Raw genomic sequence first — 27,667 nt, forward strand, 5'->3', positions numbered from 1 at the left:
GAGAGAAGGATGTCCTTCAACAGCCCAGGTTCAGGTCAGGACCAGGAATGAGCTGACACAGGAAATCATCTCTTTTGTTCTCTTCCTTGCCATTCCTTCTTCATTTTGCTCCCTCCCTCCCTCCCTCCTTCCCTCTCAGGACCCTGCTCACCCACTAATGTCCTCGCCTCCCTGGACTGCGTGTCCAACACCGCCGCGGTAACCTGGCAGGACACCTATGGGGCGGAATACTACACCGCCACCGTGAAGACAGGCGGCAACCAATCGTATACCTGCATGTCTCCCTCCAAACAATGCAGCGTTCCCGGCTTGGCATGTGGGAAGCTCTACTCCGTGTCTGTCTCCGCCTCCAACTCCCAGTGCAACTCCAGCGCCACCGTGGGCGCCAGCCTCCAGTCAGGTGACCACGCTCACCCCCCCCCCACCCCCCCCCAACTAATCCTGTTTTGGAATTTGGAATGTAGAATTGTAGAATGTGTATCTTTAGAACTTGAAGTTCTAACTAAATTCTTTCTCCTGTCAGCTCCATGCATTCCTACGGGCGTTTCCGTGGTGATGGACTGTGCCAACAACCAGGCGGTAGTGTCGTGGTCGGCCAGCCAGGGAGCGACGTGGTACTCTGCGTCAGCGCGCAGCAGCCAGGGCAACTCCACCTGTCAGAGCTCCTCCCCCACCTGCACCCTCGCCAACATCACCTGCGGCGCCAACTACAGCGTGCAGGTGGTCGCCGGGGACGACAACAACTGCTCCAGCTCGCCCAGTCAGGCAGCGATGTTCAACTCAGGTGAGAGAAGGATGTCCTTCAACAGCCCAGGTTCAGGTCAGGACCAGGAATGAGCTGACACAGGAAATCATCTCTTTTGTTCTCTTCCTTGCCATTCCTTCTTCATTTTGCTCCCTCCCTCCCTCCCTCCTTCCCTCTCAGGACCCTGCTCACCCACTAATGTCCTCGCCTCCCTGGACTGCGTGTCCAACACCGCCGCGGTAACCTGGCAGGACACCTATGGGGCGGAATACTACACCGCCACCGTGAAGACAGGCGGCAACCAATCGTATACCTGCATGTCTCCCTCCAAACAATGCAGCGTTCCCGGCTTGGCATGTGGGAAGCTCTACTCCGTGTCTGTCTCCGCCTCCAACTCCCAGTGCAACTCCAGCGCCACCGTGGGCGCCAGCCTCCAGTCAGGTGACCACGCTCACCCCCCCCCACCCCCCCCAACTAATCCTGTTTTGGAATTTGGAATGTAGAATTGTAGAATGTGTATCTTTAGAACTTGAAGTTCTAACTAAATTCTTTCTCCTGTCAGCTCCATGCATTCCTACGGGCGTTTCCGTGGTGATGGACTGTGCCAACAACCAGGCGGTAGTGTCGTGGTCGGCCAGCCAGGGAGCGACGTGGTACTCTGCTTCAGCGCGCAGCAGCAAGGGCAACTCCACCTGTCAGAGCTCCTCCCCCACCTGCACCCTCGCCAACATCACCTGCGGCGCCAACTACAGCGTGCAGGTGGTCGCCGGGGACGACAACAACTGCTCCAGCTCGCCCAGTCAGGCAGCGATGTTCAACTCAGGTGAGAGAAGGATGTCCTTCAACAGCCCAGGTTCAGGTCAGGACCAGGAATGAGCTGACACAGGAAATCATCTCTTTTGTTCTCTTCCTTGCCATTCCTTCTTCATTTTGCTCCCTCCCTCCCTCCCTCCTTCCCTCTCAGGACCCTGCTCACCCACTAATGTCCTCGCCTCCCTGGACTGCGTGTCCAACACCGCCGCGGTAACCTGGCAGGACACCTATGGGGCGGAATACTACACCGCCACCGTGAAGACAGGCGGCGACCAATCGTATACCTGCATGTCTCCCTCCAAACAATGCAGCGTTCCCGGCTTGGCATGTGGGAAGCTCTACTCCGTGTCTGTCTCCGCCTCCAACTCCCAGTGCAACTCCAGCGCCACCGTGGGTGCCAGCCTCCAGTCAGGTGACCACGCTCACCCCCCCCCACCCCCCCAACTAATCCTGTTTTGGAATTTGGAATGTAGAATTGTAGAATGTGTATCTTTAGAACTTGAAGTTCTAACTAAATTCTTTCTCCTGTCAGCTCCATGCATTCCTACGGGCGTTTCCGTGGTGATGGACTGTGCCAACAACCAGGCGGTAGTGTCGTGGTCGGCCAGCCAGGGAGCGACGTGGTACTCTGCGTCAGCGCGCAGCAGCCAGGGCAACTCCACCTGTCAGAGCTCCTCCCCCACCTGCACCCTCGCCAACATCACCTGCGGCGCCAACTACAGCGTGCAGGTGGTCGCCGGGGACGACAACAACTGCTCCAGCTCGCCCAGTCAGGCAGCGATGTTCAACTCAGGTGAGAGAAGGATGTCCTTCAACAGCCCAGGTTCAGGTCAGGACCAGGAATGAGCTGACACAGGAAATCATCTCTTTTGTTCTCTTCCTTGCCATTCCTTCTTCATTTTGCTCCCTCCCTCCCTCCCTCCCTCCTTCCCTCTCAGGACCCTGCTCACCCACTAATGTCCTCGCCTCCCTGGACTGCGTGTCCAAAACCGCCGCGGTAACCTGGCAGGACACCTATGGGGCGGAATACTACACCGCCACCGTGAAGACAGGCGGCAACCAATCGTATACCTGCATGTCTCCCTCCAAACAATGCAGCGTTCCCGGCTTGGCATGTGGGAAGCTCTACTCCGTGTCTGTCTCCGCCTCCAACTCCCAGTGCAACTCCAGCGCCACCGTGGGCGCCAGCCTCCAGTCAGGTGACCACGCTCACCCCCCCCCCACCCCCCCCCAACTAATCCTGTTTTGGAATTTGGAATGTAGAATTGTAGAATGTGTATCTTTAGAACTTGAAGTTCTAACTAAATTCTTTCTCCTGTCAGCTCCATGCATTCCTACGGGCGTTTCCGTGGTGATGGACTGTGCCAACAACCAGGCGGTAGTGTCGTGGTCGGCCAGCCAGGGAGCGACGTGGTACTCTGCGTCAGCGCGCAGCAGCAAGGGCAACTCCACCTGTCAGAGCTCCTCCCCCACCTGCACCCTCGCCAACATCACCTGCGGCGCCAACTACAGCGTGCAGGTGGTCGCCGGGGACGACAACAACTGCTCCAGCTCGCCCAGTCAGGCAGCGATGTTCAACTCAGGTGAGAGAAGGATGTCCTTCAACAGCCCAGGTTCAGGTCAGGACCAGGAATGAGCTGACACAGGAAATCATCTCTTTTGTTCTCTTCCTTGCCATTCCTTCTTCATTTTGCTCCTCCCTCCCTCCTTCCCTCTCAGGACCCTGCTCACCCACTAATGTCCTCGCCTCCCTGGACTGCGTGTCCAACACCGCCGCGGTAACCTGGCAGGACACCTATGGGGCGGAATACTACACCGCCACCGTGAAGACAGGCGGCAACCAATCGTATACCTGCATGTCTCCCTCCAAACAATGCAGCGTTCCCGGCTTGGCATGTGGGAAGCTCTACTCCGTGTCTGTCTCCGCCTCCAACTCCCAGTGCAACTCCAGCGCCACCGTGGGCGCCAGCCTCCAGTCAGGTGACCACGCTCACCCCCCCCCCACCCCCCCCAACTAATCCTGTTTTGGAATTTGGAATGTAGAATTGTAGAATGTGTTTCTTTAGAACTTGAAGTTCTAACTAAATTCTTTCTCCTGTCAGCTCCATGCATTCCTACGGGCGTTTCCGTGGTGATGGACTGTGCCAACAACCAGGCGGTAGTGTCGTGGTCGGCCAGCCAGGGAGCGACGTGGTACTCTGCGTCAGCGCGCAGCAGCAAGGGCAACTCCACCTGTCAGAGCTCCTCCCCCACCTGCACCCTCGCCAACATCACCTGCGGCGCCAACTACAGCGTGCAGGTGGTCGCCGGGGACGACAACAACTGCTCCAGCTCGCCCAGTCAGGCAGCGATGTTCAACTCAGGTGAGAGAAGGATGTCCTTCAACAGCCCAGGTTCAGGTCAGGACCAGGAATGAGCTGACACAGGAAATCATCTCTTTTGTTCTCTTCCTTGCCATTCCTTCTTCATTTTGCTCCCTCCCTCCCTCCCTCCTTCCCTCTCAGGACCCTGCTCACCCACTAATGTCCTCGCCTCCCTGGACTGCGTGTCCAACACCGCCGCGGTAACCTGGCAGGACACCTATGGGGCGGAATACTACACCGCCACCGTGAAGACAGGCGGCAACCAATCGTATACCTGCATGTCTCCCTCCAAACAATGCAGCGTTCCCGGCTTGGCATGTGGGAAGCTCTACTCCGTGTCTGTCTCCGCCTCCAACTCCCAGTGCAACTCCAGCGCCACCGTGGGCGCCAGCCTCCAGTCAGGTGACCACGCTCACCCCCCCCCCACCCCCCCCCAACTAATCCTGTTTTGGAATTTGGAATGTAGAATTGTAGAATGTGTATCTTTAGAACTTGAAGTTCTAACTAAATTCTTTCTCCTGTCAGCTCCATGCATTCCTACGGGCGTTTCCGTGGTGATGGACTGTGCCAACAACCAGGCGGTAGTGTCGTGGTCGGCCAGCCAGGGAGCGACGTGGTACTCTGCGTCAGCGCGCAGCAGCAAGGGCAACTCCACCTGTCAGAGCTCCTCCCCCACCTGCACCCTCGCCAACATCACCTGCGGCGCCAACTACAGCGTGCAGGTGGTCGCCGGGGACGACAACAACTGCTCCAGCTCGCCCAGTCAGGCAGCGATGTTCAACTCAGGTGAGAGAAGGATGTCCTTCAACAGCCCAGGTTCAGGTCAGGACCAGGAATGAGCTGACACAGGAAATCATCTCTTTTGTTCTCTTCCTTGCCATTCCTTCTTCATTTTGCTCCTCCCTCCCTCCTTCCCTCTCAGGACCCTGCTCACCCACTAATGTCCTCGCCTCCCTGGACTGCGTGTCCAACACCGCCGCGGTAACCTGGCAGGACACCTATGGGGCGGAATACTACACCGCCACCGTGAAGACAGGCGGCAACCAATCGTATACCTGCATGTCTCCCTCCAAACAATGCAGCGTTCCCGGCTTGGCATGTGGGAAGCTCTACTCCGTGTCTGTCTCCGCCTCCAACTCCCAGTGCAACTCCAGCGCCACCGTGGGCGCCAGCCTCCAGTCAGGTGACCACGCTCACCCACCCCCCCCCCCCCCCCCCCCCCCCCCAACTAATCCTGTTTTGGAATTTGGAATGTAGAATTGTAGAATGTGTATCTTTAGAACTTGAAGTTCTAACTAAATTCTTTCTCCTGTCAGCTCCATGCATTCCTACGGGCGTTTCCGTGGTGATGGACTGTGCCAACAACCAGGCGGTAGTGTCGTGGTCGGCCAGCCAGGGAGCGACGTGGTACTCTGCGTCAGCGCGCAGCAGCCAGGGCAACTCCACCTGTCAGAGCTCCTCCCCCACCTGCACCCTCGCCAACATCACCTGCGGCGCCAACTACAGCGTGCAGGTGGTCGCCGGGGACGACAACAACTGCTCCAGCTCGCCCAGTCAGGCAGCGATGTTCAACTCAGGTGAGAGAAGGATGTCCTTCAACAGCCCAGGTTCAGGTCAGGACCAGGAATGAGCTGACACAGGAAATCATCTCTTTTGTTCTCTTCCTTGCCATTCCTTCTTCATTTTGCTCCCTCCCTCCCTCCCTCCTTCCCTCTCAGGACCCTGCTCACCCACTAATGTCCTCGCCTCCCTGGACTGCGTGTCCAACACCGCCGCGGTAACCTGGCAGGACACCTATGGGGCGGAATACTACACCGCCACCGTGAAGACAGGCGGCAACCAATCGTATACCTGCATGTCTCCCTCCAAACAATGCAGCGTTCCCGGCTTGGCATGTGGGAAGCTCTACTCCGTGTCTGTCTCCGCCTCCAACTCCCAGTGCAACTCCAGCGCCACCGTGGGCGCCAGCCTCCAGTCAGGTGACCACGCTCACCCCCCCCCACCCCCCCCCCAACTAATCCTGTTTTGGAATTTGGAATGTAGAATTGTAGAATGTGTATCTTTAGAACTTGAAGTTCTAACTAAATTCTTTCTCCTGTCAGCTCCATGCATTCCTACGGGCGTTTCCGTGGTGATGGACTGTGCCAACAACCAGGCGGTAGTGTCGTGGTCGGCCAGCCAGGGAGCGACGTGGTACTCTGCTTCAGCGCGCAGCAGCAAGGGCAACTCCACCTGTCAGAGCTCCTCCCCCACCTGCACCCTCGCCAACATCACCTGCGGCGCCAACTACAGCGTGCAGGTGGTCGCCGGGGACGACAACAACTGCTCCAGCTCGCCCAGTCAGGCAGCGATGTTCAACTCAGGTGAGAGAAGGATGTCCTTCAACAGCCCAGGTTCAGGTCAGGACCAGGAATGAGCTGACACAGGAAATCATCTCTTTTGTTCTCTTCCTTGCCATTCCTTCTTCATTTTGCTCCCTCCCTCCCTCCCTCCTTCCCTCTCAGGACCCTGCTCACCCACTAATGTCCTCGCCTCCCTGGACTGCGTGTCCAACACCGCCGCGGTAACCTGGCAGGACACCTATGGGGCGGAATACTACACCGCCACCGTGAAGACAGGCGGCAACCAATCGTATACCTGCATGTCTCCCTCCAAACAATGCAGCGTTCCCGGCTTGGCATGTGGGAAGCTCTACTCCGTGTCTGTCTCCGCCTCCAACTCCCAGTGCAACTCCAGCGCCACCGTGGGTGCCAGCCTCCAGTCAGGTGACCACGCTCACCCCCCCCCCACCCCCCCCCACCCCCCCCCACCCCCCCCCCAACTAATCCTGTTTTGGAATTTGGAATGTAGAATTGTAGAATGTGTATCTTTAGAACTTGAAGTTCTAACTAAATTCTTTCTCCTGTCAGCTCCATGCATTCCTACGGGCGTTTCCGTGGTGATGGACTGTGCCAACAACCAGGCGGTAGTGTCGTGGTCGGCCAGCCAGGGAGCGACGTGGTACTCTGCGTCAGCGCGCAGCAGCCAGGGCAACTCCACCTGTCAGAGCTCCTCCCCCACCTGCACCCTCGCCAACATCACCTGCGGCGCCAACTACAGCGTGCAGGTGGTCGCCGGGGACGACAACAACTGCTCCAGCTCGCCCAGTCAGGCAGCGATGTTCAACTCAGGTGAGAGAAGGATGTCCTTCAACAGCCCAGGTTCAGGTCAGGACCAGGAATGAGCTGACACAGGAAATCATCTCTTTTGTTCTCTTCCTTGCCATTCCTTCTTCATTTTGCTCCCTCCCTCCCTCCCTCCTTCCCTCTCAGGACCCTGCTCACCCACTAATGTCCTCGCCTCCCTGGACTGCGTGTCCAACACCGCCGCGGTAACCTGGCAGGACACCTATGGGGCGGAATACTACACCGCCACCGTGAAGACAGGCGGCAACCAATCGTATACCTGCATGTCTCCCTCCAAACAATGCAGCGTTCCCGGCTTGGCATGTGGGAAGCTCTACTCCGTGTCTGTCTCCGCCTCCAACTCCCAGTGCAACTCCAGCGCCACCGTGGGCGCCAGCCTCCAGTCAGGTGACCACGCTCACCCCCCCCCACCCCCCCCAACTAATCCTGTTTTGGAATTTGGAATGTAGAATTGTAGAATGTGTATCTTTAGAACTTGAAGTTCTAACTAAATTCTTTCTCCTGTCAGCTCCATGCATTCCTACGGGCGTTTCCGTGGTGATGGACTGTGCCAACAACCAGGCGGTAGTGTCGTGGTCGGCCAGCCAGGGAGCGACGTGGTACTCTGCTTCAGCGCGCAGCAGCAAGGGCAACTCCACCTGTCAGAGCTCCTCCCCCACCTGCACCCTCGCCAACATCACCTGCGGCGCCAACTACAGCGTGCAGGTGGTCGCCGGGGACGACAACAACTGCTCCAGCTCGCCCAGTCAGGCAGCGATGTTCAACTCAGGTGAGAGAAGGATGTCCTTCAACAGCCCAGGTTCAGGTCAGGACCAGGAATGAGCTGACACAGGAAATCATCTCTTTTGTTCTCTTCCTTGCCATTCCTTCTTCATTTTGCTCCCTCCCTCCCTCCCTCCTTCCCTCTCAGGACCCTGCTCACCCACTAATGTCCTCGCCTCCCTGGACTGCGTGTCCAACACCGCCGCGGTAACCTGGCAGGACACCTATGGGGCGGAATACTACACCGCCACCGTGAAGACAGGCGGCGACCAATCGTATACCTGCATGTCTCCCTCCAAACAATGCAGCGTTCCCGGCTTGGCATGTGGGAAGCTCTACTCCGTGTCTGTCTCCGCCTCCAACTCCCAGTGCAACTCCAGCGCCACCGTGGGTGCCAGCCTCCAGTCAGGTGACCACGCTCACCCCCCCCCACCCCCCCAACTAATCCTGTTTTGGAATTTGGAATGTAGAATTGTAGAATGTGTATCTTTAGAACTTGAAGTTCTAACTAAATTCTTTCTCCTGTCAGCTCCATGCATTCCTACGGGCGTTTCCGTGGTGATGGACTGTGCCAACAACCAGGCGGTAGTGTCGTGGTCGGCCAGCCAGGGAGCGACGTGGTACTCTGCGTCAGCGCGCAGCAGCCAGGGCAACTCCACCTGTCAGAGCTCCTCCCCCACCTGCACCCTCGCCAACTTCACCTGCGGCGCCAACTACAGCGTGCAGGTGGTCGCCGGGGACGACAACAACTGCTCCAGCTCGCCCAGTCAGGCAGCGATGTTCAACTCAGGTGAGAGAAGGATGTCCTTCAACAGCCCAGGTTCAGGTCAGGACCAGGAATGAGCTGACACAGGAAATCATCTCTTTTGTTCTCTTCCTTGCCATTCCTTCTTCATTTTGCTCCCTCCCTCCCTCCCTCCCTCCTTCCCTCTCAGGACCCTGCTCACCCACTAATGTCCTCGCCTCCCTGGACTGCGTGTCCAAAACCGCCGCGGTAACCTGGCAGGACACCTATGGGGCGGAATACTACACCGCCACCGTGAAGACAGGCGGCAACCAATCGTATACCTGCATGTCTCCCTCCAAACAATGCAGCGTTCCCGGCTTGGCATGTGGGAAGCTCTACTCCGTGTCTGTCTCCGCCTCCAACTCCCAGTGCAACTCCAGCGCCACCGTGGGCGCCAGCCTCCAGTCAGGTGACCACGCTCACCCCCCCCCACCCCCCCCCACCCCCCCCCACCCCCCCCCAACTAATCCTGTTTTGGAATTTGGAATGTAGAATTGTAGAATGTGTATCTTTAGAACTTGAAGTTCTAACTAAATTCTTTCTCCTGTCAGCTCCATGCATTCCTACGGGCGTTTCCGTGGTGATGGACTGTGCCAACAACCAGGCGGTAGTGTCGTGGTCGGCCAGCCAGGGAGCGACGTGGTACTCTGCGTCAGCGCGCAGCAGCAAGGGCAACTCCACCTGTCAGAGCTCCTCCCCCACCTGCACCCTCGCCAACATCACCTGCGGCGCCAACTACAGCGTGCAGGTGGTCGCCGGGGACGACAACAACTGCTCCAGCTCGCCCAGTCAGGCAGCGATGTTCAACTCAGGTGAGAGAAGGATGTCCTTCAACAGCCCAGGTTCAGGTCAGGACCAGGAATGAGCTGACACAGGAAATCATCTCTTTTGTTCTCTTCCTTGCCATTCCTTCTTCATTTTGCTCCCTCCCTCCCTCCCTCCTTCCCTCTCAGGACCCTGCTCACCCACTAATGTCCTCGCCTCCCTGGACTGCGTGTCCAACACCGCCGCGGTAACCTGGCAGGACACCTATGGGGCGGAATACTACACCGCCACCGTGAAGACAGGCGGCAACCAATCGTATACCTGCATGTCTCCCTCCAAACAATGCAGCGTTCCCGGCTTGGCATGTGGGAAGCTCTACTCCGTGTCTGTCTCCGCCTCCAACTCCCAGTGCAACTCCAGCGCCACCGTGGGCGCCAGCCTCCAGTCAGGTGACCACGCTCACCCCCCCCCCACCCCCCCCCAACTAATCCTGTTTTGGAATTTGGAATGTAGAATTGTAGAATGTGTATCTTTAGAACTTGAAGTTCTAACTAAATTCTTTCTCCTGTCAGCTCCATGCATTCCTACGGGCGTTTCCGTGGTGATGGACTGTGCCAACAACCAGGCGGTAGTGTCGTGGTCGGCCAGCCAGGGAGCGACGTGGTACTCTGCGTCAGCGCGCAGCAGCAAGGGCAACTCCACCTGTCAGAGCTCCTCCCCCACCTGCACCCTCGCCAACATCACCTGCGGCGCCAACTACAGCGTGCAGGTGGTCGCCGGGGACGACAACAACTGCTCCAGCTCGCCCAGTCAGGCAGCGATGTTCAACTCAGGTGAGAGAAGGATGTCCTTCAACAGCCCAGGTTCAGGTCAGGACCAGGAATGAGCTGACACAGGAAATCATCTCTTTTGTTCTCTTCCTTGCCATTCCTTCTTCATTTTGCTCCCTCCCTCCCTCCCTCCTTCCCTCTCAGGACCCTGCTCACCCACTAATGTCCTCGCCTCCCTGGACTGCGTGTCCAACACCGCCGCGGTAACCTGGCAGGACACCTATGGGGCGGAATACTACACCGCCACCGTGAAGACAGGCGGCAACCAATCGTATACCTGCATGTCTCCCTCCAAACAATGCAGCGTTCCCGGCTTGGCATGTGGGAAGCTCTACTCCGTGTCTGTCTCCGCCTCCAACTCCCAGTGCAACTCCAGCGCCACCGTGGGCGCCAGCCTCCAGTCAGGTGACCACGCTCACCCCCCCCCCACCCCCCCCCCCAACTAATCCTGTTTTGGAATTTGGAATGTAGAATTGTAGAATGTGTATCTTTAGAACTTGAAGTTCTAACTAAATTCTTTCTCCTGTCAGCTCCATGCATTCCTACGGGCGTTTCCGTGGTGATGGACTGTGCCAACAACCAGGCGGTAGTGTCGTGGTCGGCCAGCCAGGGAGCGACGTGGTACTCTGCGTCAGCGCGCAGCAGCCAGGGCAACTCCACCTGTCAGAGCTCCTCCCCCACCTGCACCCTCGCCAACATCACCTGCGGCGCCAACTACAGCGTGCAGGTGGTCGCCGGGGACGACAACAACTGCTCCAGCTCGCCCAGTCAGGCAGCGATGTTCAACTCAGGTGAGAGAAGGATGTCCTTCAACAGCCCAGGTTCAGGTCAGGACCAGGAATGAGCTGACACAGGAAATCATCTCTTTTGTTCTCTTCCTTGCCATTCCTTCTTCATTTTGCTCCCTCCCTCCCTCCCTCCCTCCTTCCCTCTCAGGACCCTGCTCACCCACTAATGTCCTCGCCTCCCTGGACTGCGTGTCCAACACCGCCGCGGTAACCTGGCAGGACACCTATGGGGCGGAATACTACACCGCCACCGTGAAGACAGGCGGCAACCAATCGTATACCTGCATGTCTCCCTCCAAACAATGCAGCGTTCCCGGCTTGGCATGTGGGAAGCTCTACTCCGTGTCTGTCTCCGCCTCCAACTCCCAGTGCAACTCCAGCGCCACCGTGGGCGCCAGCCTCCAGTCAGGTGACCACGCTCACCCCCCCCCCACCCCCCCCCAACTAATCCTGTTTTGGAATTTGGAATGTAGAATTGTAGAATGTGTATCTTTAGAACTTGAAGTTCTAACTAAATTCTTTCTCCTGTCAGCTCCATGCATTCCTACGGGCGTTTCCGTGGTGATGGACTGTGCCAACAACCAGGCGGTAGTGTCGTGGTCGGCCAGCCAGGGAGCGACGTGGTACTCTGCGTCAGCGCGCAGCAGCAAGGGCAACTCCACCTGTCAGAGCTCCTCCCCCACCTGCACCCTCGCCAACATCACCTGCGGCGCCAACTACAGCGTGCAGGTGGTCGCCGGGGACGACAACAACTGCTCCAGCTCGCCCAGTCAGGCAGCGATGTTCAACTCAGGTGAGAGAAGGATGTCCTTCAACAGCCCAGGTTCAGGTCAGGACCAGGAATGAGCTGACACAGGAAATCATCTCTTTTGTTCTCTTCCTTGCCATTCCTTCTTCATTTTGCTCCCTCCCTCCCTCCCTCCTTCCCTCTCAGGACCCTGCTCACCCACTAATGTCCTCGCCTCCCTGGACTGCGTGTCCAACACCGCCGCGGTAACCTGGCAGGACACCTATGGGGCGGAATACTACACCGCCACCGTGAAGACAGGCGGCAACCAATCGTATACCTGCATGTCTCCCTCCAAACAATGCAGCGTTCCCGGCTTGGCATGTGGGAAGCTCTACTCCGTGTCTGTCTCCGCCTCCAACTCCCAGTGCAACTCCAGCGCCACCGTGGGCGCCAGCCTCCAGTCAGGTGACCACGCTCACCCCCCCCACCCCCCCCAACTAATCCTGTTTTGGAATTTGGAATGTAGAATTGTAGAATGTGTATCTTTAGAACTTGAAGTTCTAACTAAATTCTTTCTCCTGTCAGCTCCATGCATTCCTACGGGCGTTTCCGTGGTGATGGACTGTGCCAACAACCAGGCGGTAGTGTCGTGGTCGGCCAGCCAGGGAGCGACGTGGTACTCTGCGTCAGCGCGCAGCAGCAAGGGCAACTCCACCTGTCAGAGCTCCTCCCCCACCTGCACCCTCGCCAACATCACCTGCGGCGCCAACTACAGCGTGCAGGTGGTCGCCGGGGACGACAACAACTGCTCCAGCTCGCCCAGTCAGGCAGCGATGTTCAACTCAGGTGAGAGAAGGATGTCCTTCAACAGCCCAGGTTCAGGTCAGGACCAGGAATGAGCTGACACAGGAAATCATCTCTTTTGTTCTCTTCCTTGCCATTCCTTCTTCATTTTGCTCCCTCCCTCCCTCCTTCCCTCTCAGGACCCTGCTCACCCACTAATGTCCTCGCCTCCCTGGACTGCGTGTCCAACACCGCCGCGGTAACCTGGCAGGACACCTATGGGGCGGAATACTACACCGCCACCGTGAAGACAGGCGGCAACCAATCGTATACCTGCATGTCTCCCTCCAAACAATGCAGCGTTCCCGGCTTGGCATGTGGGAAGCTCTACTCCGTGTCTGTCTCCGCCTCCAACTCCCAGTGCAACTCCAGCGCCACCGTGGGCGCCAGCCTCCAGTCAGGTGACCACGCTCACCCCCCCCCACCCCCCCAACTAATCCTGTTTTGGAATTTGGAATGTAGAATTGTAGAATGTGTTTCTTTAGAACTTGAAGTTCTAACTAAATTCTTTCTCCTGTCAGCTCCATGCATTCCTACGGGCGTTTCCGTGGTGATGGACTGTGCCAACAACCAGGCGGTAGTGTCGTGGTCGGCCAGCCAGGGAGCGACGTGGTACTCTGCGTCAGCGCGCAGCAGCAAGGGCAACTCCACCTGTCAGAGCTCCTCCCCCACCTGCACCCTCGCCAACATCACCTGCGGCGCCAACTACAGCGTGCAGGTGGTCGCCGGGGACGACAACAACTGCTCCAGCTCGCCCAGTCAGGCAGCGATGTTCAACTCAGGTGAGAGAAGGATGTCCTTCAACAGCCCAGGTTCAGGTCAGGACCAGGAATGAGCTGACACAGGAAATCATCTCTTTTGTTCTCTTCCTTGCCATTCCTTCTTCATTTTGCTCCCTCCCTCCCTCCCTCCTTCCCTCTCAGGACCCTGCTCACCCACTAATGTCCTCGCCTCCCTGGACTGCGTGTCCAACACCGCCGCGGTAACCTGGCAGGACACCTATGGGGCGGAATACTACACCGCCACCGTGAAGACAGGCGGCAACCAATCGTATACCTGCATGTCTCCCTCCAAACAATGCAGCGTTCCCGGCTTGGCATGTGGGAAGCTCTACTCCGTGTCTGTCTCCGCCTCCAACTCCCAGTGCAACTCCAGCGCCACCGTGGGCGCCAGCCTCCAGTCAGGTGACCACGCTCACCCCCCCCCACCCCCCCCCCCAACTAATCCTGTTTTGGAATTTGGAATGTAGAATTGTAGAATGTGTATCTTTAGAACTTGAAGTTCTAACTAAATTCTTTCTCCTGTCAGCTCCATGCATTCCTACGGGCGTTTCCGTGGTGATGGACTGTGCCAACAACCAGGCGGTAGTGTCGTGGTCGGCCAGCCAGGGAGCGACGTGGTACTCTGCTTCAGCGCGCAGCAGCAAGGGCAACTCCACCTGTCAGAGCTCCTCCCCCACCTGCACCCTCGCCAACATCACCTGCGGCGCCAACTACAGCGTGCAGGTGGTCGCCGGGGACGACAACAACTGCTCCAGCTCGCCCAGTCAGGCAGCGATGTTCAACTCAGGTGAGAGAAGGATGTCCTTCAACAGCCCAGGTTCAGGTCAGGACCAGGAGCCTGAGGACTCACACACACACACAAAGAGATGCACACATGCACACACACATCATAGGCAACACATATTTCCTTTATAAAAGTAACTGACGCATTAGTGACTGAACACCTCTCCCCCCCGCAGTTCCCTGCCAGCCCCAGGGGGTCAACGCCTCACAGGACTGTGTGACCAACTCTGCGTGGGTGTGGTGGAGTCCCTCCCCTGGCGGGCACAGCTACACGGTGGTGGGAGGGACGGCAGAGGGGCTCAACTCCTCCTGCTCCACCTCCAACAACACCTGTGAGCTGCTTGACCTCGCCTGCGGAGAGCGCTACGTCATCAACGTAACCGCTAGCAACGGGCTCTGTGACGGCCCGCCCAGCGCCACCTTCGATATCGTCACGGGTAACTACGACCTTCCTCCGGAAACCGGGTCTCCTGTTAACAGGCTCTCGGGAATGACCAAAGATGTGTTTTGTTTTTTAAAGGATACTACCATGCCTATTAGTCTGTTGTACAGCTGAATGTTTTGACGACAGCACTGACTGGAGAACAGTGACCCGTCAGAGACAGAAAAACTCACATCAACATCACATCACATCACATCACATCACATCACATCAACAGGCCCTTTCTGCTGTTTTTCTTCTCTTCCTCTCTTCTGTCTTCTCCTCTTCTCCCCTCCACCACCCTCCTCCTTCACCCCACCCCTCCTCCTTCACCCCACCCCTCCTCCTCCACCCCACCCCTCCTCCTTCACCCCACCCCTCCTCCTTCACCCCACCCCTCCTCCTCCACCCCAACTCTCCTCCTTCACCCCACCCCTCCTCCTTCACCCCACCCCTCCTCCTCCACCCCAACCCTCCTCCTCCACCCAACCCCTCCTCCTTCACCCCACCCCTCCTCCTCCACCCCAACTCTCCTCCTTCACCCCACCCCTCCTCCTCCACCCCAACCCTCCTCCTCCACCCAACCCCTCCTCCTTCACCCCACCCCTCCTCCTCCACCCCAACCCTCCTCCTCCACCCAACCCCTCCTCCTTCACCCCACCCCTCCTCCTTCACCCCACCCCTCCTCTTTCACCCCACCCCTCCTCCTTCACCCCACCCCTCCTCCTTCACCCCACCCCTCTTCCTTCACCCCACCACTCCTCCTCCACCCCAACCCTCTTCCTTCACCCCACCCCTCCTCCTCCACCACCCTCCTCTTTCACCACACCCCTCCTCCTCCACCCCAACCCTCCTCCTCCACCCCACCCCTCCTCCTCCACCCCAACCCTCCTCCTCCACCCCACCCCTCCTCCTCCACCCCAACCCTCCTCCTCCACCCCAACCCTCCTCCTTCACCCCACCCCTCCTCCTCCACCCCAACTCTCCTCCTTCACCCCACCCCTCCTCCTCCACCCCAACCCTCCTCCTCCACCCAACCCCTCCTCCTTCACCCCACCCCTCCTCCTTCACCCCACCCCTCCTCCTTCACCCCACCCCTCCTCTTTCACCCCACCCCTCCTCCTTCACCCCACCCCTCCTCCTTCACCCCACCCCTCTTCCTTCACCCCACCACTCCTCCTCCACCCCAACCCTCTTCCTTCACCCCACCCCTCCTCCTCCACCACCCTCCTCTTTCACCACACCCCTCCTCCTCCACCCCAACCCTCCTCCTCCACCCCACCCCTCCTCCTCCACCCCAACCCTCCTCCTCCACCCCACCCCTCCTCCTCCACCCCAACCCTCCTCTTTCACCCCACCCCTCCTCCTTCACCCCACCCCTCCTCCTTCACCCCAACCCTCCTCCTCCACCCCACCCCTCCTCCTTCATCCCACCCCTCCTCCCTCACCCCACCCCTCCTCCTCCACCCCAACCCTCCTCCTCCACCCCACCCCTCCTCCTTCACCCCACCCCTCCTCCTTCACCCCACCCCTCCTCCTCCACCCCAACTCTCCTCCTTCACCCCACCCCTCCTCCTTCACCCCACCCCTCCTCCTCCACCCCAACCCTCCTCCTCCACCCAACCCCTCCTCCTTCACCCCACCCCTCCTCCTCCACCCCAACTCTCCTCCTTCACCCCACCCCTCCTCCTCCACCCCAACCCTCCTCCTCCACCCAACCCCTCCTCCTTCACCCCACCCCTCCTCCTCCACCCCAACCCTCCTCCTCCACCCAACCCCTCCTCCTTCACCCCACCCCTCCTCCTTCACCCCACCCCTCCTCTTTCACCCCACCCCTCCTCCTTCACCCCACCCCTCCTCCTTCACCCCACCCCTCTTCCTTCACCCCACCACTCCTCCTCCACCCCAACCCTCTTCCTTCACCCCACCCCTCCTCCTCCACCACCCTCCTCTTTCACCACACCCCTCCTCCTCCACCCCAACCCTCCTCCTCCACCCCACCCCTCCTCCTCCACCCCAACCCTCCTCCTCCACCCCACCCCTCCTCCTCCACCCCAACCCTCCTCCTCCACCCCAACCCTCCTCCTTCACCCCACCCCTCCTCCTCCACCCCAACTCTCCTCCTTCACCCCACCCCTCCTCCTCCACCCCAACCCTCCTCCTCCACCCAACCCCTCCTCCTTCACCCCACCCCTCCTCCTTCACCCCACCCCTCCTCCTTCACCCCACCCCTCCTCTTTCACCCCACCCCTCCTCCTTCACCCCACCCCTCCTCCTTCACCCCACCCCTCTTCCTTCACCCCACCACTCCTCCTCCACCCCAACCCTATTCCTTCATCCCACCCCTCCTCCTCCACCACCCTCCTCTTTCACCACACCCCTCCTCCTCCACCCCAACCCTCCTCCTCCACCCCACCCCTCCTCCTCCACCCCAACCCTCCTCCTCCACCCCACCCCTCCTCCTCCACCCCAACCCTCCTCTTTCACCCCACCCCTCCTCCTTCACCCCACCCCTCCTCCTTCACCCCAACCCTCCTCCTCCACCCCACCCCTCCTCCTTCATCCCACCCCTCCTCCCTCACCCCACCCCTCCTCCTCCACCCCAACCCTCCTCCTCCACCCCACCCCTCCTCCTCCACCCCACCCCTCCTCCTTCACCCCACCCCTCCTCCTCCACCCCAACCCTCCTCCTCCACCCCACCCCTCCTCCTCCACCCCACCCCTCCTCCTCTCCTGCAGCTCCTTGTTCTCTCTCCAGCATCACAGCTTACGCCCAGTGCCACAACAGCTCCATCCTGGTGGTGTGGCAGCCCCTGTCAGCCGGCCTGGGGAACCCCGTGTACACTGCCACGGCGGAGGGCAGCGACCACTCCTTCCTGTCCTGCAACAGCTCGTCCTCCAGGTGCGTCCTCCAGGGGGCGCACTGCGGCCTGCAGTACTCCGTCATTGTGGCTCCCTCGTCTGATGTGTGTAGCGGGCTGAGAAGCGCTCCCTACAGGATCAGCATGGGTGAGACAGGACCCTGGATCTAGCCCTAACCTTGTGTGACAGAAGGCTTCTCCTCTGACCCCACATGTAACCCTCCACCTCAGATCTCAAGAGCCCGCTAGAGTAACCATCTTAACCCCCTCCCTCCCTCAGAACCCTGCCCCCCACAGGATGTGGTCATCAACTCTTCATGCGAGTTGCGCGGCGCGCTGGTGTCATGGGCGGCGTCCCCCGTGGCGGAGGCGTACTGGGTAACGGCTGCCGGCGCCGATGGGGACGTCAGGACGTGTAACTCCACGACGGCCAACTGCAGCCTGGCCCATCTGAGCTGCGGACAGAGCTACGCTGTGACCGTGGTCGCCAGCCACCAGAACTGCTCCAGCACGGCCAGCCAGAACATCAGCTTCAACACCGGTAGGACACACACACTTACAGATGCACTCATACTCTACCACCGGTGGTGTGAGTAGAATGTAAAGGTTTCCCTCTTCTCCTTTGTTCCCCTCCCCTATCCTCCATCCTGCACCCCTCATCCTCTCCCTGCAACCCTCCTTATCACCCCTGTCCTCTCCTCCCTCCTCCTCTCTCCTCTTGCCCTCCAGTCCCCTGCCAGCCCTCGTCACTCTCGGTTACCCTCCAGTGTTCTAACCAGTCAGCGGAGCTCTCGTGGGTGGCGGCGCCGGACGCCATGGCGTACTATGGCCGCGCCCAGCCCGCTAACGGAACATCCCTGTTCTGCACCGCCACCGGCGCCCCCTCCTGCTCCTTTGTGGGACTGCAGTGTGGCGCCGAGTACAACTTCTCCGTGCAGGCGTCGGACGGGACCTGTAACTCCTCCTTCAGCGCCCCCCTGCTGGTCGGAGCAGGTAACTACACAGGCACTAGCGACCAGTAAAGCGTCATGTTTGTCATACGTCCAGAATATGTATGTGACCTATATAAGCTAACCTCTACCTCCTGTCCCCCCAGCTCCCTGTCCCCCAGAACAGCTGAGAGTGTGGATGACCACCATGCAGGGTCTTCTCCACGTGCTGCGGGCGTCCTGGGCCCAGGTGAGCTGCCCAGGGACAGAGTACCTGCTGAACGTGAGGGGTTCCATCCAGGGGGACCTGCTTTCCCAGTTCCACCTGGCCTCCTACTGGAGCAGCTCCACCTACTTCGAGATGCCCCTGCCCTGTGGCTCCGCCTACAACGCCACGGTGACCAGCAGGAGCGCCAGCGGGACCAGCGCCCCCTCTGGGACGGTGACAGGAACCACAGGTGCAGACCGAGCTGAAGGCAGTCTGTAGACACCTGCAATTGTAGGCTCTGAAGATGAAGGTTAGTTTGCTAGAACAAAGGCAAACAAATAAAGGTTAATGCCCTTTCTTTCCCTTTCCTTTTCTCTCTCTGTCCTCTCCATCTCTCCTCCCCCCTCCTCTCCTTCTCTCCCTCTCTCCTCCCCCCTCCTCTTCTCTCCTCTCTCCTCTTTCTCCTCCCCCCTCCCCTCTCTCTCTCTCTCTCTCTCCTCCCCCCTCTCTCTCTCCTCTCCCCTCTCTCTCTCTCTCTCTCTCTCTCTCCTCCCCCCTCTCTCTCTCTCTCCTCTCCCCTCTCTCTTTCTTTCTCTCTCTCCTCTCCCTCTCTCTCTCTCTCTCTCTCTCTCCCCTCTCTCTCTCTCTCTCTCTCCTCTCTCTCTCTCTCTCTCTATCTCCTCCCCCCTCTCTCTCTCCTCCTCCCCCTCTCTCCTCCTCTCCAGTTCCTTGTCCTCCTCTGTACGTCTCGTACCGCGGGGACAACTCCTCCGCCTTGGTGGCGTGGAATGCGTCGGTGTACGCCAGCATGTACACCGTGTACGATGTGAGGGCGGCGGTGCGCCTGAGCGTGTGCAGCACGCCGCACCTGTCCTGCTCCGTCAGCAACCTCAACCCCGGGGACCTGGAGGTTACCGCTAGCAACGCTGCCGGGGAGAGCCCGCCCACCCAGAACATCACAGGTCGGTTCTTGTTTGTAGGTGTGTCTGTGTAGATGTGTGTGTTTACATAGATTGCATGTGTGTGGATTTTTGGATGTGGTTGTGTGAGTTGTGTATGGTTATGTGTGTATGTGGTTGTGAGTTGTGTGTGTACTTGCCAGTATTGAAAGGATGCACAACCCCAGCACAGTACATCATGATGCCGTGCTGTCTGTCCACAGTGCTGTCTGCGGGCAGGAGGAGGAGGAGGGATGTGAGGGAGGAAGAGCCACAAACAGGTGAGGATCTGACCTCTTCATAAGCCTTCCCTCACTGCCCAAACACTCCTGACTCGACCTCTCATGATGGTTTTTAAGTAATTCAGTTTGGTGCCTGTTGTAATCACAGTAGATAATTAACAAGTGCACCGTTCTAACAGTATTCCAGTAGTTACTTCCAAGAACGGCCTGTATTTTAACCAGGCACAGCGCAACACCAAACATCTCTTCATTAAAAACGTCGCAAAAATACCATCATTATAATTCTGTTCACAGCAGGAGGTCTCCTGGTCCCCACGGTGAGGGTCTCCGTGGAAACCTCCACGGCCCTGCTCGTTGATTGGTCATCCGTGCCGGGGGCGGACACCTACACGCTGGTGGTCCGTGAGCAGGGCGCCTCGGGTCGTCCGCAGGTCCTCACCGTGTATGGGGAGAGCTCCATCCTCACTGACCTCCGCCCCACCTCCACCTACTGCGTGTCGGTGTCGGCTCGTGGCCCGGCGGCCCCGGGGCCCTACTCAGAGCCCGTGTGTGTGGAGCTGAGCCCGGGGCTCCGCATGTGAGCAGACACCAAGCAGCTGGACGGAACTCTGTTCTGAAGAGCCGAATGGAACCCCGTTCAGCCACCCGTAGATTTTACTTCTAGAATATGATTGTTCTCAGAACCCCATGTGACCACACAGAGATTTTACTTCTAAAATGTGATTGTTCTCAGAACCCCATGTGACCACACAGATTCTACTTCTAGAATGTGAATAGTTTGGTCTGAGCTCTCTGGTTTTGTGTGGAGCGTGTGGACAGGTTACGGGGACAGCTGTGTAGATGATGACTCAACTGAATGCTATGGTTTTAGGGATAGGTCTGGTTAAAATGTTACAGCTTTGGGTGAGGAAATGTGATCCAGTTTCCAACTCCTTAGATTGAATTTTGTCTCCTTTGTTATTGTGACAAACTACCTTTGATGGATTCTTAACTTACATATTTTTATACGGTGAAAAAAGCTGGAATTGTTTTTCTATACGTTTTACATTTTCTACAAGATTTTTTTTACTAAGTAGTTATACTTTCATCAATGAGCAAATCATCTCTCCAGATGAGTAATGGACCTCACTGTCTTCACTGGGATGAACCTATGTGCCAATGATTTATCTTTGTATTTAACAAATCTGATGAATCTTTAATAAAGTGTATTTTACAAACAACTGACTTCCTGTGTTGGGAGTGCCAAGAAACTAAAACTGCTTCATGATTTGAGGTTCATCCTGCATTGCATATCCAAAGAGAAGAACTGGGGGTGATTTGCTCCTCCTCCTGTACAGTACTGGTCTCCAGCCTGTGTGAAGCGCTGGGCTGACAGCTTATCCATACACTAGTCTGTTTCCCAACCTCATCAGGCTTGTCCAGAAGACATCCAATGTGTTCACCATCAACTCTTGCCAACACACTCCCTTTCACGAAGCGCTTGAAATATAACTCAACCACACACACACAGGACGTTCCTTCCATAAAAGCAGTTTGGATTTATTTTATTTTATTAGAAAACAAAATGCAACAGAGCGATAAGCCAAATATAGCGCGATGGTGGGCGGGGTCAGAAGGTGACACTTCCAAACCCATCCTGGCTGGCAGCTCTACAGGTTTAAAACATTCTTACAACCAGTATGTACAAAGCTGTTTGGAACTTCCCAGAGAAAGAGAGGGACAAAAACAAAATATAAATCATAAAAAAAATTAAATGCTTCCCTCCCCCCACCTCCCCCTCTCATTATCAGTCATCTCAGATGGGGACTGGCCAAGACAGCGAGGGAGGGAGGGAAGGAAGGAAGAGTTCTACATTAAACAACATCACATCGGCCAAGACATGACCAGTCCAGGTGTTTGTTGTGCTAATGACTTGTTCTCAGTTTTAACATATTTTTTTTTTCCCATACACGTGACATACTAGACAATCAGGTTAAAAAAAAAGAGAATAAAGTAAGAAAGGAGAGAAAAAGAGGGATGAAGGGAGAGATGTGTGTGAGGAGGAGAGAAGGGCTAGGGCGAGTCAGCCCTGCTTCCATGCGTCGTTCTTTCCCCCCTCTCTCTCTCTGCGCTGCCGCGGCGCTCCGCGTGGCGACCCGGCTCCTTCCCGTTATCTCTCTGCCGGTGGCGCTCCTTGCTAGTGCTGTGCTTGTGAGCGCGCGGCTCCCCCTCCCCCTCCCTGCTGGGGCTGCTCCTCTCCCTCTCCTTCTTCCTGCTCTTCTCCTCCCCCCTCTCCGCCTTGTGCCTCCTCTCCCTGCTCCTGCTCCTGCTGGAGCGCTTGGCCTTCCTCTCCTCCCTGTGCCTCCCCCCCCTGTCCTCCCTCTCCTCCTTGTGTCCCCTCCTCTCGTCCGTCTCCCCCCTGCTCCTCTTGTCTCTGCTTCTCTCCCTGTCGCTGCTCTTGTGGTGGTCCCTGTCCTTCCTCTTGCTCCGGTCATTCTCTCCTCCCCCGTCCCTCTCCTTCTCCTTCCGGTCGCCGCGCCGCTCTCGGCTGGCGCTGTGGCGGCGTTCACGAATCCTGTCCCCCCCCCTCTCCCTGTCTCCCCCCCCTCTCTCCTTCTTCTGACGGTCCCTCTCCCGCTCCAGCTCGTTGTCGAAGCTGGCGCCGTGCCGGTCGCGGTGGTGGCTCCGGCTCCTGGAGCGCTTGGGGGAGCGGCGGGGGGTCGGAGTTCTCCTGGGGGACCTGAGGGAGAGATAGGACAGAGAGGGGGAAATGAGACAGAGAGGGGGAGATGGGACAGAGAGAGGGAGATGGGACAGAGAGAAGGAGATGGGACAGAGAGAGGGAGATGGGACAGAGAGAGGGAGATGGGACAGAGAGGGGGAGATGGGACAGAGAGGGGGAGATGGGACAGAGAGGGGGAGATGGGACAGAGAGAGGGATGGGGAAAAAGGAAGCGAAAAAAGCGTAAAGGGGAGAGAATGACAGCACAAGAAGATCAGTTAACAGTTGCCTCTCATCACCCCTAACCACCTTTAGCACGGCAGCAGAACCATCCCCCAGACCACAACACCCTCCAGCTCCCCTTACCTGGACCTCCGTCGTTCCACCCCCGGCCTCCCCAGGTCTTCTCCCCCGGTCTCCTCCTCCTCCTCGTACTCCTCTTCTTCCACCTTCCCCTCGTTCTGCGGAACCTTCCGGGGCCGGGCCTTCATCTGCTGGTCGATCATCTTCTGGACGGGCACGGGGATGCGGGGGAACAGGGTGGAGAACCACTCCAGCTTGGTGAGGAAGGAGCGCAGCATCTCCCCGACGGTCATCATACAGCCCCCACCCGCCTTCACGTCCAGCTCCTGGAGACACACGGAGGGGCGGGGCCAACCACAACTTTATTAGTCGACGCCAGCCAGGACAGTGACGGAGTGTCTCAAAAAAACAACAAAGGAAATGACATCACTTCCTAGTCTTTTGGTTTTTCTTCTTCAGTGCTGGTCTCCATGTCTGATGTAGAGAACTCAGGAGTTTTTTGTGATGACCAAGTACTGACCCTTCACCTATGTTTTCATCTAGCTTTAGTCCATCAAACTAGTCAAATGTGCTTGGTGTAAGTTCAGTTCAGTAGCTGTTGCAGAATCTAAACAGTGGGAAACTAACGTATGAAAGAAAAAAAGTTTGGGATTAAAAATGTTCCTTATTTTTCTGTCATCTGAACTGAGTCTGTCTATCCTCAGGGACTGTGTTTACACTGGGAGACCCAGTGAGGCCTCACAGTGAGGCCCCAGCTAGACCAGCCCCCCCTTCAGTCCTCCAGGGACCAAGCAGGGGAAGGAGGGCCGTGGTCTCCCAGAGCAAGCACAGACATGAGGAGGACCTTAGCTAGCCAGGTAACTAGTAGCACACCAGTTGAACAGAAACCAGTTCTAGGAGGGTAGAGAACAGCCGCTTTGCACTCACACACGCAACCCAACAGTGCTGAGATACAATATCCAATTCCCTTGCTGCGCAATGGGCATCTAAAGAAGAGAACAGGGGAATTAGCCAGTTGGGTATGAGGTCAGTCATGATGAGTTCATTTATAATGCATCAGAACAAGGTAGGCCTGGTTGCACAGTCTCGACAGTCAAATGGGAGGTTTTGAGTAGGGGTACGGGTGGGGCTGAGGGGGGGGATCTGTGATGTTGTTTTCCTCACATATGTAGTGTGAGGGGATGTGTGAGGGGGCGAGTAAGAGGTGGAGAGAGAGGGAGCTAGAGCATTAGAGAAAGAGAAGAGATGAAGACAGCAAGAGGGAGGATAAAGAAAGATAGATGAAGGATGGAGAAAGTGAGAGATGGATAGAGGAAGAGAGAAAAAGAGAGATGGAGAGAGAAAGAGGAAGGATGAAGAAAGAGAGATGAAGGATAGAGAAAGAGAGAGAGACGGAGAGACAGAGGATGATGGAGAGAGAAAGAGAGAGATGGAGAGAGAAAGAGAGATGGAGAGAGACAGGAAGTGTGAGAGCGTTGTGAAGGATAAAAAAAATGAGTTGGAAACTTCACCTTCAGCTTGGTGAACAACGTCTCGTTTCTGTGAGAAACATCTAGGTTGGAGTTTCTAGGTTTCAGTGAGTGAGTGAGAGTGCGTGTGTGTGGGGGTACAATAATTTCATTTTTCTAAATTTCGGTTTGTGCAACAAGTCCTGATTACATCTGGGCATAGGTAAAGGGCATGCCTTGTGCTACATGGTGAGGCTACGTCGTGAATACTTACCCTGACAGAGCGCTGCACAGCAGTAAACTAGCTACTCAACTTTAACAGGGATCCGACTGGTGGACAGTTAAGCCAAATGAAGGCAGAGGTGAAAAATCAGCTAGGAGCATCACAATAAGGGAGAAAGTGGACATTGAAGGTTGTTGTTCTGTTTTGCTTGAGGTGTGTGTCATGTGACTGCTGGGAGTGAGGAAGCAGGAGAGGATTACCGGTGAGGACATACCTCCTCATCATCCAGGAAGCCGTCGTACCAGTCCACTAAGTCCGGAGGTGGCTGGGTGTATCTGGGTGGAGGGACAACAGATGAATACCTTCAAATGCAAATCTACGTTATTTTGGACCTTATAGAATGATGCTTGCAGCATAACTACTGCATAGTATTCCTCCTAAACTACGCAAAAAACACACTACCAAAAAAAAAAATTCAACAAATCATAATTTGATAACTACCATTACATGACACATCGGGCTTTTCTTGAAGTCAAGTCGTTTTTTTAACAAATACATGTTGATCTAACCGTCGATCCATCGGTCCACTCATCCATCCTTCTTACCTTATGTACATGAAGCCAAGTGCTCTGATGTAGGGCGAGTCTGAGTGTGTGATTAGACCCATCACCTGCTTGCGGGTGAGCTTGAGAGTGAACAGTTTGTACAGTAGGCAAAAAGCCGTGGACACGATACCGCCGGTGCCCACGCCACGCACCTGTGGAGAAGAAAGAAAAAAGGGTACATCGGTTTAAAAAACGGAAACAAAACAAAAAATGAGTGTTAGTTATCCGGGCCTGTTTGGTTTTGGCCTAATACACTGGTGGCACTTTGACATGACCGAGACTTGTCTTCGAAATGGCGCTCGGACATTAGGAGTTGTGTGACAGGGTCATGAGCCGTCTCTCTAGGGTAGGATAGAGGGAGGGGAAGGTAAAAGGCACGTACTTCTAACTTACCCCTCCGCACATTCCTGTCTGCCCCGCAGTCTTCCGGCTACCCTTTTCCCAGGGCTCTACATGATTTACCTGAAATTGGGTGGGGGAAAAAATGATTCACGGAAGAATATAGCCACTTGGTTACGATCTGTTTTGCATGTGATTATGGTGCGGTGGCGACGAACAACGTACAGACAACGTTAGCCTCCGACTTACATAACACTAGCTAGCTAGCCTAGCGTGTTAATCAGTGAATAGACATTTGCCGCCAACTATGGCTAATCTCTGCTTAGTTAGGATAGCCCGCTATACCTGTGTGCAGGTAACACTGACTATGTAGCTATGTTATATGACGAGATACTTACCTAGATGAATAACGTTGTCAAGTTCAGTAGCTATATTAGCAAACCCGTACGTTAGCGAGCATGTAACTTTCGAATTACCAGCCACACAAAAGCAGGTGGATGTCGTAACGTTGGCTAACACTAGCGAGCTAATGGTGTAGCAAGCTAAGAGCTAGCTTGTTAGCTAGTCAACATAGCCGGCTAACAAAATTTAAAAACATTCGGTTTAATTATTATACTTTGTTACCTTGTCCGTAACGAATTATACCGCTACATAGTATACATGCCAGTAAAACATAGCACTTTCTCATTTATAACTAATTATTCGATATCCAAGAATCGCTACTTCGCGTAGCAAGCCAGCTTTAAGCACTACTCGCTAACTAGCAACCAAACGAGTCCCGTTACCTTAAAATATATTTCGTCCACGACCTCATGGTAGGTTTTAAGTTCATATAGCTGAACTTTGAAATATGGAGATGATAGCACGTTGGTGAGGATCATAGGATTCAAGTTCATAGTCTTTTCGTTGCCCCACAGAGGCAAGACGTTTCCATGTTTTCCAGCGGTAGGCTTGCAGACGGCCTGTGCTTGTTGATGGTTCCCGGCCGCTGTGTTGTTAGCCATGTTGCAGACACGCTGCCTGGCAAAATGTGGCCCGAAAAAGCGTCTAGCTTAAACAAGCAATATCTTTTAATATAACGCCATGAACATCAAAATACTTATCTTACAATCGTTACGGCTATAAACAAATACTTGTACAGAAACCGATGATAGAGTTGAAGTCCTACTCGGCGCCTCTAGTCGAGACCACTGTCTGTACGCTGCTGTGCTGGCTGGTTGCCACCGAGATCAATCTATCATCACACCCCTAGTGGACAATGTAATGAAATGCAGCCAGCGATTCCAGACGAGCTGCCGTGTGCTTGTTGCAGTTGACGAGTCATTTTTTGAATCTTATCAGCGAATTGAATCTTCTTGTGTGAATCACGTTCAAAATCAGTGACTTAATGTTTTGAATTTTAAAAGGCATTGAATACTTAATATTGAAATTTAAACACCACCGAATTTGTTGGTTTTGAATTCACCTCTATAAAATTGAAATATGAATTTATTTCAATGTAAAAAATAAAATCAGATCAAAAAATTAAATATTCAGAAATTCAGGTTGCTGAAATTTGAACAGTAAAATTCAGATCCAAAAATTTCAATGAAAAAAAATTCAAGCTTCAGAAAATTCAAATCTGGAGAGGGGAATAAAAAAGTACAAAACAAACAATATTTCCCCTTTTTTTAAATTGAGACTGTTTAATTCACCTACAGTGTCATACTAGATTGTTTGTAAGAATTACAATTTCAAAGTAAAAAATACCCACATTTCGATATTCAAGATTACAAACACTGGAAGAGGCACTTGTAAGAGTCTTTACAGCCTCCGTGTCAACTGAGTTGTACACACATGGTGTTCATCATGGCCACATTACAGAACTCAGGCTACTTTACTAGCAACACAGCAATGACCATCATTTCTCTTTGTTATTGATATATATATATATATATATATATAACAAAGAGAAATGATTGTGATGATTGTAATATATATATATATATATTACAATAAATTAATATTCCCCTCTTTTTATGACAGATTTCTTTGCATTGAAATGAATATAAATCTACAAACAGACATAATCAACACAGTCTGGTATCAGTGTGCCTGAAACGCCCTTTATCACATGACACAGCATCGCTGTCAAACTCTGAAACCTTAACACACCCTCATACAAACAAAACACTCTATACAAACCAATCAACCTGCATTAAGTGCATTGAAATAGTCCCATCTAGACTTGCGTATACATTTGTTTTGCGTCTCCTCCAGTGGTTCATACAACT

General features: G+C 55.5%; 2 protein-coding genes across 2 annotated transcripts in view; one reads left to right on the forward strand and one right to left on the reverse strand.

Annotated features, from left to right (window-relative positions):
• Positions 1–20,995, forward strand: part of fndc7rs1 (fibronectin type III domain containing 7, related sequence 1) — a 35,641-nt gene extending 14,646 nt beyond the window's left edge. Inside the window, exons 27-70 of the mRNA XM_084707657.1 lie at positions 140–400; positions 524–784; positions 926–1,186; positions 1,272–1,568; positions 1,710–1,970; positions 2,091–2,351; positions 2,497–2,757; positions 2,881–3,141; positions 3,278–3,538; positions 3,661–3,921; positions 4,063–4,323; positions 4,447–4,707; positions 4,844–5,104; positions 5,238–5,498; positions 5,640–5,900; positions 6,024–6,284; positions 6,426–6,686; positions 6,831–7,091; positions 7,233–7,493; positions 7,579–7,875; positions 8,017–8,277; positions 8,398–8,658; positions 8,804–9,064; positions 9,207–9,467; positions 9,609–9,869; positions 9,957–10,253; positions 10,395–10,655; positions 10,781–11,041; positions 11,187–11,447; positions 11,571–11,831; positions 11,973–12,233; positions 12,318–12,614; positions 12,752–13,012; positions 13,133–13,393; positions 13,535–13,795; positions 13,920–14,180; positions 14,353–14,613; positions 17,337–17,606; positions 17,739–17,999; positions 18,188–18,451; positions 18,555–18,845; positions 19,321–19,557; positions 19,758–19,814; positions 20,070–20,995. Coding sequence (XP_084563783.1) covers positions 140–400; positions 524–784; positions 926–1,186; positions 1,272–1,568; positions 1,710–1,970; positions 2,091–2,351; positions 2,497–2,757; positions 2,881–3,141; positions 3,278–3,538; positions 3,661–3,921; positions 4,063–4,323; positions 4,447–4,707; positions 4,844–5,104; positions 5,238–5,498; positions 5,640–5,900; positions 6,024–6,284; positions 6,426–6,686; positions 6,831–7,091; positions 7,233–7,493; positions 7,579–7,875; positions 8,017–8,277; positions 8,398–8,658; positions 8,804–9,064; positions 9,207–9,467; positions 9,609–9,869; positions 9,957–10,253; positions 10,395–10,655; positions 10,781–11,041; positions 11,187–11,447; positions 11,571–11,831; positions 11,973–12,233; positions 12,318–12,614; positions 12,752–13,012; positions 13,133–13,393; positions 13,535–13,795; positions 13,920–14,180; positions 14,353–14,613; positions 17,337–17,606; positions 17,739–17,999; positions 18,188–18,451; positions 18,555–18,845; positions 19,321–19,557; positions 19,758–19,814; positions 20,070–20,356 — 11,468 coding nt within the window. The 3' untranslated portion in view covers positions 20,357–20,995. The remainder of the gene's footprint in view (positions 1–139; positions 401–523; positions 785–925; positions 1,187–1,271; positions 1,569–1,709; positions 1,971–2,090; positions 2,352–2,496; positions 2,758–2,880; positions 3,142–3,277; positions 3,539–3,660; positions 3,922–4,062; positions 4,324–4,446; positions 4,708–4,843; positions 5,105–5,237; positions 5,499–5,639; positions 5,901–6,023; positions 6,285–6,425; positions 6,687–6,830; positions 7,092–7,232; positions 7,494–7,578; positions 7,876–8,016; positions 8,278–8,397; positions 8,659–8,803; positions 9,065–9,206; positions 9,468–9,608; positions 9,870–9,956; positions 10,254–10,394; positions 10,656–10,780; positions 11,042–11,186; positions 11,448–11,570; positions 11,832–11,972; positions 12,234–12,317; positions 12,615–12,751; positions 13,013–13,132; positions 13,394–13,534; positions 13,796–13,919; positions 14,181–14,352; positions 14,614–17,336; positions 17,607–17,738; positions 18,000–18,187; positions 18,452–18,554; positions 18,846–19,320; positions 19,558–19,757; positions 19,815–20,069) is intronic.
• A 294-nt stretch (positions 20,996–21,289) lies between these two features.
• Positions 21,290–26,700, reverse strand: prpf38b (pre-mRNA processing factor 38B). Its single transcript, XM_084708052.1, has 6 exons — positions 26,180–26,700; positions 25,449–25,517; positions 25,056–25,207; positions 24,725–24,785; positions 22,843–23,105; positions 21,290–22,494 (listed from the first exon to the last, which is right to left on the reverse strand). The coding sequence occupies exons 1-6, from the start codon at positions 26,396–26,398 to the stop codon at positions 21,828–21,830; spliced, it is 1,431 nt and encodes a 476-aa protein (XP_084564178.1). The 5' UTR covers positions 26,399–26,700; the 3' UTR covers positions 21,290–21,827.
• Between the last annotated feature and the right edge of the window lie 967 nt (positions 26,701–27,667).

This window comes from Hypomesus nipponensis, chromosome 10 (genome assembly GCF_054491055.1).
Source record: "Hypomesus nipponensis isolate SF chromosome 10, ASM5449105v1, whole genome shotgun sequence".
NCBI lineage: Eukaryota > Metazoa > Chordata > Actinopteri > Osmeriformes > Osmeridae > Hypomesus > Hypomesus nipponensis.